Source organism: Cebidichthys violaceus, unplaced genomic scaffold (assembly GCF_023349555.1).
Source record: "Cebidichthys violaceus isolate CVI_PGR_0920_01 unplaced genomic scaffold, fCebVio1.0.p SCAF_3, whole genome shotgun sequence".
NCBI classification, from domain to species: Eukaryota; Metazoa; Chordata; class Actinopteri; order Perciformes; family Stichaeidae; genus Cebidichthys; species Cebidichthys violaceus.
Genome location: NW_027176483.1, coordinates 8,545,564 through 8,559,094, shown reverse-complemented (window position 1 = coordinate 8,559,094; position 13,531 = coordinate 8,545,564). Strand labels below are relative to the sequence as shown.

General features: G+C 41.9%; 1 protein-coding gene across 2 annotated transcripts in view; it reads right to left on the bottom strand.

Moving 5' to 3' along the window:
• The window catches only part of syt7a (synaptotagmin VIIa), a 69,001-nt gene extending 58,929 nt beyond the window's left edge, over positions 1 to 10,072 (bottom strand). For both annotated transcript variants that reach the window (XM_068722595.1, XM_068722594.1), the window contains exon 1: positions 9,865 to 10,072. In XM_068722595.1, coding sequence (XP_068578696.1) covers positions 9,865 to 9,898 — 34 coding nt within the window. In that variant the 5' untranslated portion in view covers positions 9,899 to 10,072. The remainder of the gene's footprint in view (positions 1 to 9,864) is intronic.
• Positions 10,073 to 13,531: the final 3,459 nt, after the last annotated feature.

The window sequence follows — 13,531 nt, the reverse complement described above, 5'->3', positions numbered from 1 at the left end:
GTCACGTGAATCCATATTTGGGTTTAGAGATGTGGGACTGTGTATTCCTTTTGTCTGTGTCAGGTTTTCCTCTATCATCTGTCCCTCCTGCCAAGGCTCATTACTCCCTGTTCTACCTGCTCCTCCTCCTGCTCCCTCCACCCCAGGAGCTCTGGTGTGGTACCACATTACAAACGATGCCAATTTTAAAATGCCGTATTGGCCCAAATGGCTAGATTCAACAAAATCAGATGTGAAAAATTCTAAAGAGCAAAATGAGGATACTGCTGAAAATCGTTCTATCATTGCCACAAAGGTTCTAGTTAAAAGAATGAGCATGAAAACACTTTCCCAACACACAGAAACACACACAATCACTGCCCCTGCAGAGCAATAGCTCCCTCTTCTCCTCCGTCGACAGTATCTGTGTATTTTCTAACTAGTCCTGATGAAGCCACAAAGTGAGAACAGCTCTAATGGAGGAGAGTAATGCAAGGACATACAAAGCGCCCGCTGCCATCTCTGGCATTTTAACCTCACACCCTGTCACAAGCTACCTCCTTGGCTGGAGCGGACAGGAGACAGACCTGGAGGGCTGATCCATCAGGTATTGTAGCTACAGTTATGGAACGGTGAGTGGACTTAATCCAGGGAGAGGCCCTACCTATACAGCTGGCTTGATAAGGCAAATGAAGGAAAAATATCCCTTTGCCATGCTAGTCACCGCTGAAGCAGTAAAAGGGAGATGAGACGGAGGGAGGAAGGAGAGGAACGAGGGAGAAACGCACAGGCAGCCAAGCTGAGGAGATGGCTCTCATACAGCACAATCTGTCAGTCTGACTACCTTGCCAGATACAGGGTGGCTCACACAAAATCACACACTTTTTGCTAAATACCAAGAGACAGTGGGGCTACACACATAAACACATAAATTAATGCTCAAGCACACACACAAACTTGTGGGACATGCTGTACTGAAGTAAGCGGTGTGATACATCTACTGTAAGAACATTCACTTTGTAAAATAATACCTGCTTTTCCACTTTTCACTTTACTTCCATATCAAAAAAATCAGCGCTGCACACTTTTTTGACACATTTACCGCCAGTATTTGCAGTGTGGGAAAACTTTGTATCTTTTTTATTTGAACTTTTTTAATTGTTTTATTACTATTAACAAACTTTTGATTGGAACTGCTTGGGTTTCCTTTAAAGGAATTGTTCAGATTTTTGGCGTTCACATTAATTTGCTTTAATGCCGAAAGTTAGATGAGGAACTATACCACTCTCATGTTTGTACTAAGCTCCCCGGAAGAGCGCCGGGCTTTGACAGAAATTTGATATAGTGGCCAAACGGTGGAATTACAATTTCTGAGTACATCAGGTGACGTCATGGGACCCATAAAGACTTTTTCCCATTGACTTAAAGTGGGAAAGTGAGTGTTACTCAGCTGATCTTTTTTTTTTTAGGTAAATCAACTTCCCAGTACAAACAATTAAATAGTCCTTATTTCAATTATTAGGTCCTAAACGCACTAATAGCCAAATCCAGAGTTTTTTTCCTTCCTTTACTCACGTGAATGAACCCGAGAACGAGGCTGGACCGAGGGCTGGGAGGCGGGGCTAAAGTAATCGCTTGTGAGCTCGCTCTATGGAGCCCCATGGATGCAGAACATCGGCAGAAGATCCGCGTTATTTTATATTCAGAAACATGTGAGGTGAAAAACAAGCGATACAGTAACAGGATGTTGATTCATATTTGATCAGCGCAGCCTAATTTGACAGTTTGATCAGAGTTCATGATCTTCCAGAGCAGTGATTGACAGCTGCGTTAGAGACTCCTCGGCTCTGATTGCTTGTTTTTCTTCAAGCACAGTGGAATCTTGCAAATGCCATTAGGACTAAAAAGAGGCAGAGGAACCTGATTTGTTCACAGATTATCTGTCTCGTGTACTACTGTCAGGATATAGTGACAGTTTGAGCAAATATGACAGAAAGTATTTTTTATTAAAGTTACCGGCTGTAGCTTTAAGCATATTACTTTAATGACATGGGGCAGTTTTGTTTCAACCAAAGCTGAAGGGTGGGGACGCCCTTGTGGATGGATGGAAGAAGATACAATATACCAACAACGTTTGATTCCAGCTGGGGCCCTTTATTGCACGCCATAGCCGTTTCTCTCCCCTTCATGTCTGTCTCTATTCAATCAGCTGTCCAATATAATAATACAGATGTTAAGGGTCATTTAGCACACACTACAGGTCAGTTCCACTGGGTCTGTTTAAGAGGAGTAAAATTACAGTATAAAGCTGTCAAAATGCTTTGAAGCCATTATTACAGAAGCTATTACTCTTCATCTGTGTAAAATCACAGTGTGTAAAGATTAATTACTCTTTGGAATGGTAATGATGTCTGTCAACAGGATAATTGCAGAGAATTCGCTTGAAGTCTTCAAATGAATGCGATTGTGGGACCACTGGAGGTTTAATTCGAGGATTAGTGGTGGTGAATGCATTTTAGGACGACAGAGAGGGGGGAAAAGATTTCTCTCTAAAAAAGTAAAATAACATCAATGCAGCATCACCACATTAAGACAGAAATAAAGAGCTGGAGCTGACCCCACGGTGCCACCCACAAGGTGAACTCCTGACCTGCAAATAAAGTCATCATACGTTATCACAACTCCACACACCATTGCTCCGGAGAGATAATGCCACAGAGCACCCGAGCCATCTCAGATCTTTCACATCAGCACCGTGGTGCTCCAAAACACTATGGCAACTGCTCACACTCGTAATCTCTCCCGGGTGTGAGATGCAAACAGGGCTAATATGTTTGAAGAGACAGCAGTGATCACATTTCCAAGTGACTCCTTGCATCCTGCTAGGATAACCGAATAAAGAATGTTCTCAGCAAACCACAATCCCGCTCTCAAAACACTTGATCCTAAGATGACAAGCACCGGGCTATCCATTATGCAATAGTCCCTCTTTCTCCGTCACTAATCAGAAACTAGAGCAAGTTCTCTGGATGGGATTAACATTTTCTTCCTCTTGTCTCTTTGCTTTCAGAGGACAGAAAGGTGGATGTAGCTGCAGAGTTATTGCGTTTACTCTCAACAGAATGCATCGCAGCACCTACTGAAAGCAGGAGCTGCAGCGAGGTCATCGAGTGATGAGAGGGGGGGAAAAAGCAACAAGGAGAATAAGAGAAAAAGACTGAACACGGATCAACACGACGGAGACTGGATGGTTATGCAACACCATGCATGGAAACGTTCATTACACACACAGCTACATCATAAACATGACAAATGTGCCACCACTGCCTGAGTTGAACATGTTAAAAGTTACACATCTATTAAGCCATTCCTGTCAGAAATAGAGGATTAAAAAGACTTAAGTTTGAGAAGAGAACTGTTGTGAAGCCACATTACAAGCTCTTTTTTATCTCTCTCTTTCCCAGCTTCTTTTCTTCATCCCTCCCTCATAAAACCCCCGATCCCAGACTAAACCAATCCGCTGTCACCAGCACTTCATTCTTTACTATGGCGGTCTCCCGTCCGCACTGTTTTTCCCTTAACACACACGCACACACACACACACACACACACACACACACACACACACACACACACACACACACACACACACACACACACATAGACATCTACATGCAGGTCCTCTTCTCCTCTGTGTGACCTTGCCTGGCTAGCACTCCAGGGCTTGTTCTTTGCTTCTCCCTCTCCCTCTGTCTCTCCAGCTCACTCCATCTTTTCACGCTCGCCTCCACTCTATTTGTCCGCTTCTCTACCTCTTGCTTTCTATCACTCCCCCCCCCCCCCCCCCCCCCCGCCTCTTCTGACCGGCTGATGTTAACCGGCGCTGTCCTTTTTCCTCCTCCCCCCCCTCCCCAAGACACATGGGAGAAAGGGAAAGAGCATGGCAGAGAGAGGAGAAGTAAAAGACCTCCCTCTCCTCCGCAATTTCAGTCAGCTGAGGGAGAGTCCACCCTAAAAATAACTGTATCAACAAGTCCCATTTACGGATCTTGTCTTATACTGTGTACTAATAAAAAACAGGTCTTTCATCAATAATTTCACATGAGGACAAATAAGTGTAATAAAATAAAAAAATATTTTATATAGACTAACGTCATGTTATTTAAGTGTGCCATTCTGCAGGGTAATCAATAAAAAATGATTTCTTTTATTTTCTTCTATTCTTTACAAATGCAATTTTATTTTCTTTGCAGCGCATTTTGCTCACTGATTCAAAGTGTGATTATGCTTTTCTGTAATTGGCTGATACGGCTTCCTGTTTCACCGGGGAGGGTGATGAGCTCTCTCAATGAAACAGCGGGTCAAATTTGTGTTTCATTGCAGGTGTTACTACAAAAACATCTAATTGCCTCCATCGCAGCATTGTAACCGGTTCCTCTGACTCCAGAGATACTTGAGATGCTCCCAATGGCTTCGCTCACAACATACATACGTATGTGTAATAAATTGGAGCTGTTAACTGTTTGACTATCCATTCAAAGCTAAATAAAGTTGAGCTCAAGGGATGGAGTGATTTATTAAAGTCAAACAGGTTGATTAAGCGCTCTTTACAATTACGCTATTCCTGTGCCAATTTATGTACCTTACGTATCAAAAGGCCTCTGCTGCGATTAGGTTCACCAATCTGATGCTCACAGACTGAATCCACCGCATTTAATTCAGGCTGTGCTGTAAAATGTGACATTTTCATACTCAACATCAGATATCAATACAGCGAGCCGACAAGACCGCGGAATAGCTCACGGCAGCTTTATGCTTCAAACAATATTAGGAGGGAAAATAGAGGGCATCATGAATGAATATCTCCAGTAATCCTCCTTTTAAGTTTGATCATAGAAATATAGACTTGTTGAATTCAGCTGTTAAGCCCATAACAATACCTTTTCTCCAAGCGTCCAGCTGTTCGTCAATTCATTTTGCTCTGAGCAGCATGGACATTACAAGACTGCCACAGCAATCTCCTCAAATAATTGTCCATCCCACATTAGTAAAACAGCCATGAAGAAGAGGGACATCATCAATTTCTACAGGGCAATAATAACAAAGGGGTTATGGACTCACAGTCTAACGCTGACACTATACTTCACACCATGTTAAAGACTCCCCACAGATCCACTCCATTTACCATTTCATTTCCTTAGCAGTTAAAATCCAGTCATGCATACTAAGAACTGCATGTCTTACACCATCAAGCTAGTATACCACCAACTGCTAGAGACCAGGGCATAATAACGGCCTTTTTCTTGTTATTGAACAAATTCATTTTGGCCTGATGATGGCGCTTCATTAAAACGTTATGGCATCACCAAAATGATTAGAATTCATCCTCTGGTGACCACAAATGGTTGTACGAAATTTCCTTGTAAAGTGGCTAAAAAGGAACAATTACTGTGGGTCAGAATTGGGTCTTAAAACAGAGGGAAAATTGCCATAAATAATTTTCTAAAAGTTTATCTTTTTTAACAATCATGATATTCCTTCTCTATTAATCATATCAAACCTTTTAAGGTTTCTGATTTATGTGAATGCATGCCAAAAAAAAAGAAGGTGTGTACCTGAGGATCTCTCTTAGTACAGGGCAGGCTCTGCATGCCAAACTTGTGTCAGTTAGATTGGTTACTCCTGGCAGCAGATTTAGACTCCAGCCCAAATGCAAGGCCAGCATGACCCTTAATCAATAGCGAAACTGACATTTTACTATATATCATATTCAAGTGGTAGATAGTGTGGGATGCCAGAAATTCAGAGTACAGGACCACACATCAAATAAATGTAAGGTAAATTGTCCCAGATGCTCAAACTCTGTCTCCAGAAAGGAGGGAGATAACAGAATGTTGACAGAAGGATAATACTTTATGCTGCAGAGCCAGCAAGTGAAGCACTACACTGTTTTCTATATTATTTTTGGAAACATTATCACAGACAGTACTATTCTGCATAGACTGAATTGGACTTTGCAATAAGACAACAGGGGAATGTGTCCTGGGGGGACATTGCTCCACCACGAGAGGCCATAAAGCTGTATTACTGATCCATCTCTTGTTGTCAGTCATACTGATCAGGGTGATTATGCATAATACATGAAGTCAGTCAACCACAGGTCCCACTTCAGAACGCATCTACCCAAACCTGACCTGTACCTGAAGCATTCTCCCTCAGTGGAATCGATCAATCAAGGCATCAGCTCCTGTCCAACAAATCTACAAGTCAGCTCATCAACACAGTCATCAATAGATGATGCTGGAAAGCTCTTCATTTATTGGTCCCCTGCCGATGGACGAGCTGAAAACTGCACTGTGTTTCAGTTGGAAAGAAGCCCCTCGGTTTCTGAAGCGGGAATAGAAGTGAGCCTGTGTAGCGCAGACATTTCACAAGTAGGGACAGTCTTCTACTTGTGCACGGGGTGACGATGCCGCCTGCCTGACAGATTTTTCACACTTGCTGGTGATGGTTAAAAACGAGAAACACACACTATCATGTGTAAACCCAATAATTAAATCACTGACAAAAGAGAAATGTGGTCAGTTAGCATATTTATTAGGATACAGTGACGTACGAATTTGACATAAGATTGTAATCTACAAACATGTAGACTTGAAACTATTTATTGATCAACAGAATGTGCAACTTTTTAATTAATTGATATATTTTTCAGTCACTTTTAAAAAAAAAAATGCCATAATTTTGCTGGTTGTAGTTTATTTTATGTAACAATTTGCTGCTCTTCATTGTTCAGTATGACAGTAGACTGAACATCTTTGTGTTTTGGACAAAAAAAAAAAAATTTGAAGATGTCATCTTGGGCCCTATGAATTTAAATTGACATGTTTCACCATTTTTCTAGCATTTTAGAGAATAAACTATCAATCAAGTGACCAAGAGAATTGTTGACAAATTAATTTTGATGTAATAATCATTACTTCCAGCCAACAAAGATGCATACTAAACCTAAACTCTATAACATCCACCTTAGACCTCTAAATAGCTGTTTACCATTGCAAGGGCTTTTAAGTGTTCTGTGTTTGAATAGTCTGCACATCTTTAGTGTTTCCATACTTTGAAATACAAAAAATATGAAATGTTTATACTGCCTGTAAGTGTTTAGTTTTAAAAAGTGAATTTGTATATTTGCCAAAGGCACACCCAAATGAATTCTTAAACAAACTGCCCTAATAATGCATCAAATATTTTTTTCTGATTACTATTTTCACGATGATAAAGAAAGATTGGCCACATGTGCGCTGGATGGTCTGAGCATCCCCAGGTTGTCTCTTAATGGCCTACAATCAAACCCTGCAGGAGCCCACGCTGCTGCATTTCGAACATCAGTCAGCAGTCTAAATAGTTGTTGAATGTTTTTCAGTGGGTATAAATAACGGGCCATTTAGCCGTCACACTGAAAAGACGATAGTAGGGTGCCACTTATCCAGAGTATTTTCCCTTTCTACTTTCTATAATATACTGTTTTTTAAGTGTAGTATTGATTAAAGCACACATCCAGTCTTATTTCAGATGTTTATTTGACAGTAGCCAGTGGTTTGTGTGATTGTCAGCCATCATATGATCAACCTGTTTGTCCTCACCCCCCTTTAATCCTCTGAGGCCATAATCGATACATCCCTGGTAGACTTTCTCCATCTCCCTGCCAGTCCACCTTGAGACGCAGTGTGAATTTAAAGGCCACAGCAGTGCAGCGAGGGAAACACCCGCCGGAAAGGAACACCCACCAACACAAATCAATTAAATGCAAGCCAATCAAGTATTGAGCCCTTTAAGAGTAGCCCCAACACATTAGCAGTCAGCCTGGTCATACTTTGCAGTCTATTTATCCCTAGAAAGATCCTTTTATCTAAGCCTGGGTCTAACAACAGGTTTTCAGGTGCGTTCACTCTGCAACATCTTGCCTTTAATTACTTCAGCACCTCACACTAATGATCATTCCTGATCTTCCTATGTCACCTATAAGACCTGCTACGAACAAACATGACTCCAGGATCGTGAGGTCCCATACACTCTACAGTCCGTTATACTAAACATTTCCCTTTGCATCCCTCCTTGACCTTCAACAAGAAAAGAGCTAGCCACGCTAGCAGTTCTGTGAAGCTGTACTTAGGCACAATGGTGCTTAATCTTTAACATCTTAGTTTAGTTTCTGAGCATGCTAGCATTTGCATTTAGCATAAAGGGCAGCTAAGTCTGAGGCTCATAAAATGATAAGGCCTAAAAATGTGAACATGTTTAACCATATCATATCAACAGATACCATGATTCATTGTCTGGGAAACATGAACTTCTAAGCCGCGGGCTCGCAGCTAACGGTGCTAACAGCACAAACAGTGACACAACGGCCCAACTATATAAACAAAGCAAGGATAAACTAGGATTACAACACACAGAGGAAGAGGGACTTCATTCTCTGCTCAGGTACATGAGTCCTGTATATTTTGACATAGAATATCGTTGTTTTCTGCTATATTAAAGCTCTGAATATTGAATTTAGCCCTGATAATAGTAGACCAAGGTGGAGGGATGACCAACTGATACTGCTGTGCAACCCAACCGGCTTCGCAAGGATTCCTTGGTTAATAATCTGGTAATGTCGATGTTAGCTCATGTCCCTCACATGTGATTGCAGGCCACATATTATTTTTTTTTCGTATCAGGACTTCTGTGGCTATCAGTTTAATGTGACCTTACAGAGTTTTCTCACCGAATAGGACCAAAATGTATTTTGTTCCAAAGAAGTTTTTCTGGGCGTAAGGAGCCTACAATGCCACCCAGGCTACACAGTATCCTTTACATGAAATAATGATTGCAACTTATTTTTCTTACTTCTGTTGTATTTCTGTGAACACATACAGAGGCTGCTCTCATCCACGGATGCTGCTGCTGCTGCTGCTGCTGCTGTACAGTATCATGTGTCGTCCGTGTGTGGCGAGATCACATTATCTCACATCAAAGGGAAATGAACACAATGAGCCCCTCCCACTTTGCCTTTTGCTCTTTCACCCCCCCCCCCCCCTATCTCCCCGGTCCTCGGTAGCAGCAGGTGTTATTCTCCTATAACCTGAAGATTTAGGTGGTAATTAGCATTACCTCTTAGCCCCAGAGAGTTATTTATGCTTCATGGCAACAGCAGGAGGCACGGGTCGAGTGTGTTTCTGGGCACCCGATGAGCGAAGAAATCACGCCTCAAAAACACGTGGGAGAGATTACTCAAATATGCCTCCTTTGTACCCTCTTTACCCCTCTCGCTGCTGCGCTGTTATCGCTCCCCGTTAAGCAATACGCTGCATTCCGTTAGTAAGCTATTTTTATTTTTTTTTGGCGGAATGTCGGAAGCCGTGGAGCATTAGGAATAACCTAAATACACTTGGTTTGCATTGTAGCTAGAGGCTTTGACCTTGTGTTTTGTTGCCCTTAAGTATTGTCAATGTCCAAAACATTGACAACGAGAGGCAATGCACACCGGTAAAATTATGCATATGATAAAGTGGCTGTGTCTACAACAGGTTCACAATTAATCGTCCACGGTGCATTGGAATAAATTGCAGGATTTGGGCTATTGATAGGCATTCTCCTAGGAGGCAATTAACTGCACTGATATTACATAATGACAGCCCACACTTTAGACTAACACCACCGGTCCTGCATGTCAAAAGGAGAAGGATGTTTAAGAAGAAGAAGAAAAAAAAAGACATACGGGGAGTGACAGTACATCCCCACCTTTTCTTGTCAAAGAGAAACAGCGGGTCAGAAATGAAACACCTTGAACCTGTCAGGGTGCTCTTCGCAAAGAGTGGCAAATTCTTGACAGGATCTTACCTTTGCTGTTGTCCTCTTCCCTGTTCAGATACATGGCTGTTAATTCACTCCGAGGCAAATACGATGGCGTTGTCTCAATTATCTGTTGGTACTCCTCTGGCGTGTCTCGTGAACTCCGATGATGTGGTTTGTAGTAGTAGCTGTTTATTGTTTTGTTGCTCCTCAACAGACTCTCCTCTCCTCCTAGTGGATAGGTGGGCTAGCCAGTTTGAGACTCTCACTATCTCCCTCCCTCTCTCCCTCCCTCCCGCTCTACCCCCCCTCCCCCCCTCTCTCTCTCTCTCTCTCTCTCTCTCTCTCTCTCTCTCTCTCTCTCTCTCTCTCTAATAACCACCGGTTCACTGTGGCTCAGAGAACAATACATATGTGACTTTTTTTTTTTGTAGCTGTCTTTAAGAAGACTGTTTGCTCTGCTGCAACATGAGATCCTTGATTATTTTTGTGCATCTACCTGTCAGTCAAAAATAAAAATATTCCTCTGCATGTAATGAGGAGTGCAGTTAGCTCATTCCTGGGTTTTAGACAAGGCTTGCACCCAAGTTGCATGGCTTGATTGGGAATCTCATTAGTGGTGGACGACGTATCCAGAATTGTTCTTACGTAAAACATGAATATATTAAGAGTAAAAGTACTCATCATGCAGAATGTTATATAATTGTATATACTATATTTTTCTTGGTCCCAATGTATTAAAATACACAAAACCTATACAACATAAAATTAAACAACAGAATCTGAAAACTATCACAAAATGAAACTGCAATATAGTAGCTTACTGGTTTATTGTCCCTAATTCATACTGTATACTGTAATTGAAAATGAGCATGTTTGTTAGATAAAACAATTCCCTTTCTGGGAAATTATGTTACTTTTGCGTGACAATGTGTACACTACTCCATGAATAGATTACTTGAAAAAAATATTCACAGATCAATCTAGAATTGTAATAATGGTTTGTTGCATCCCTAAAAGTATAGCTGTCAAATGAATGTTGTGGAGTAAAACATGCAATATTATAAAGCGGCAAAAAATGGAAATACTCATGTTAGTGCAAGTACCTCAAAACTGTACTTATGTGCAGTACCGAGTCAATGTCTTGAGATAATTTCCACTTCTATACCTCTTAAACCACAATGACAAATGAGTCATTAAAGCAACATCATCCTGTTACATTAAACACTGATATGAGGAGAGGAAACGACATAACGACCATCTGGCCCCGTCACTTCAACCATGCGGCATATCCATATCCTTACCCCTTATATAAATGGTAGTCAGATGGTCCTGTATTCACAACACTATCCTGTGAGTTTATTGACCACATTATTAGGCACAAGCCAGAGATTAAGAGCTGCTGTCGTGTGTGTGTGTGTGTGTGTGTGTGTGTGTGTGTGTGTGTGTGTGTGTGTGTGTGTGTGTCATCTGCCAGTTAATTTTTGATGCAAGGTGATATGGCTGCTATACGCAAATACTCTCCAAATGAGATGAAGAAATGAGATGTTGATTATTTCAACACTCAGTACTCAGGCTGTCTTGCATCACACACACACACACACACACACACACACACACACACACACACACACACACACACACACAGCCCTGTAAGTGGTGAAGGAACAATTTGTCCATGACCTTGACTTAGTCCTAGAAAAAATCCAGTCTGGAGGCAATTTAAAACAATTTCTTCAATCACTTTTCCTTCTTGTTCTCAGAGCAAACTTCTAATTTGCGATGGAACTCCGTGTGACTTTCTTACATGGAGCTGGCAGACGGAGACATGGGACATTATAAAATAAAATGGGGTAAGCCATTACAGTTATTAAAACTACCACACAAGGCCAGCATCACCACTTAGCCATTTGGTAGAAACGGTTTGAACAGTAGTTATGTAATTAATGTAGCTATTAAAATGGAAATCATTACAGTGCATGCTCATCAACCAATAACCTCTGACCTAGAATCCATACACTGCGGTCTATAATGTTTTTATTGCACTTCTCAGCCATTCAGTCGCTCTCAGTGCGCTGGAGTGATAAATATGCAGGTTCTCTTTACAGGCCTGCAAAATAGAAAGCTAATATTCAATTCAATCATGCGGCTCTCTGATATCACAGATTACAATTCAGAAGGATATGAGTTGAGCTGTACTATAGATGCAAATGCTGTGAGCAACACCGCAAATAACAGTTTGCTTGCGTTTTGTCAATAGAGCTGGGAAGGTCATTTGCTCAAAGCATTCTGCAGTGATTTCCATTTGATTATATTTTGTTTTGCGCTGCGCTTCGTGTTATTTGATCACTATTGAGAATCTTTTGCCTTTTATAGGAGAATTCTCTGCAGACTAATTTGACAACAGTCTGTTCCCCAGATTTTCCCCTCCTGTGCTCCCAGCATCGTTGTGCCTGTCACTGATGCATCTGTCTCCACTGGTATCTATAAATACCCCCTTCTCTCCCCTTCAAAAACCTGATTCCCATTGATTTAGTGACCTATATATACATCAACACCATCCTCTGGCTCTCTGCTGCTTCTATCGACGACCCTTTACTGTCTCCCATCTTGATTCGCCCCTTCCCTCCATCATTCTCTCACTTTAACTACAACTCAGACTGCCTTTTCCCTCCACCTTCTCTCCTCCTCTTGCTAGAAAGCATGAAAGACTTGTTCATGGCGGAAGCTCAAGTCATGACACATAAAGGGGATTCGAATGAGCATAAGAACAGTGGCTGGCGCTCATTTCTATATTTCAAAGTCTCGTCATTGTGGTAAACTGAGCCTCATCTCCAGTGTGTGTAAACACTGGAGTAGACGATGAAAGGAGTCTCTCAAAGAGGCACAACATTCAGTATGAAATCTGACTCTGGTTGAAATAAGATCTGGATGCCAAGACGCACACTTAGCAAGTGTGTGTGTGTGTGTGTGTGTGTGTGTGTGTGTGTGTGTGTGTGTGTGTGTGTGTGTGTGTGTGTGTGTGGGGGGGGGGTTATATGAAGGCTCTTAGATTTAATTATTGCTGCAAAATAGCATTCTGGAATATAATGCTATAAACAGTAATGTTGAATACATAACAAACAGCACGGGATTAACGATGAATAACTCGCTGTCAAAACATCCGTTCTGCTGAAACGTATTCAGGTGGGATTTATGGACCTCAAACATCCGGTGAAATCCGTGAGAAAAACACATTTCTATATTCCTATCATACTACTTGTGAACACACAGAAACACCGTGTTTGTTAAGTGAAGCCACACAGATCACAGAAGCACATCTGTGTACAAGCAGCACCACAGCTGCACAGAGATGGAGACTAGCATGACTGAGAATAAGATAGACAGAGAGTGAGATCGGTGCCTGTGATTTACTGCCACACCACCCAAGCTTAGCATACACCTGTAGTACATATAGCACTGCTCACACTCCACCCCACTCACACAGCAGCAGCAGGACTAACATCTCTCCCGCGACCCCACACTGACACCTGGTGGCTCCACGTGGCAGCAAATCACCACAACATGGCTCTTGTGCCCCAGGGGGGCCACAATGTCATGCTCGCACTCTTCAAAGAACTTCGCACTGCTGTTTCGTTTTCACAACACTATTTCAGCCGAAAAACGGCACTGTCTGCTCTTTTGTTTTCTGTCAGACGACTACTGGACCTTGAAA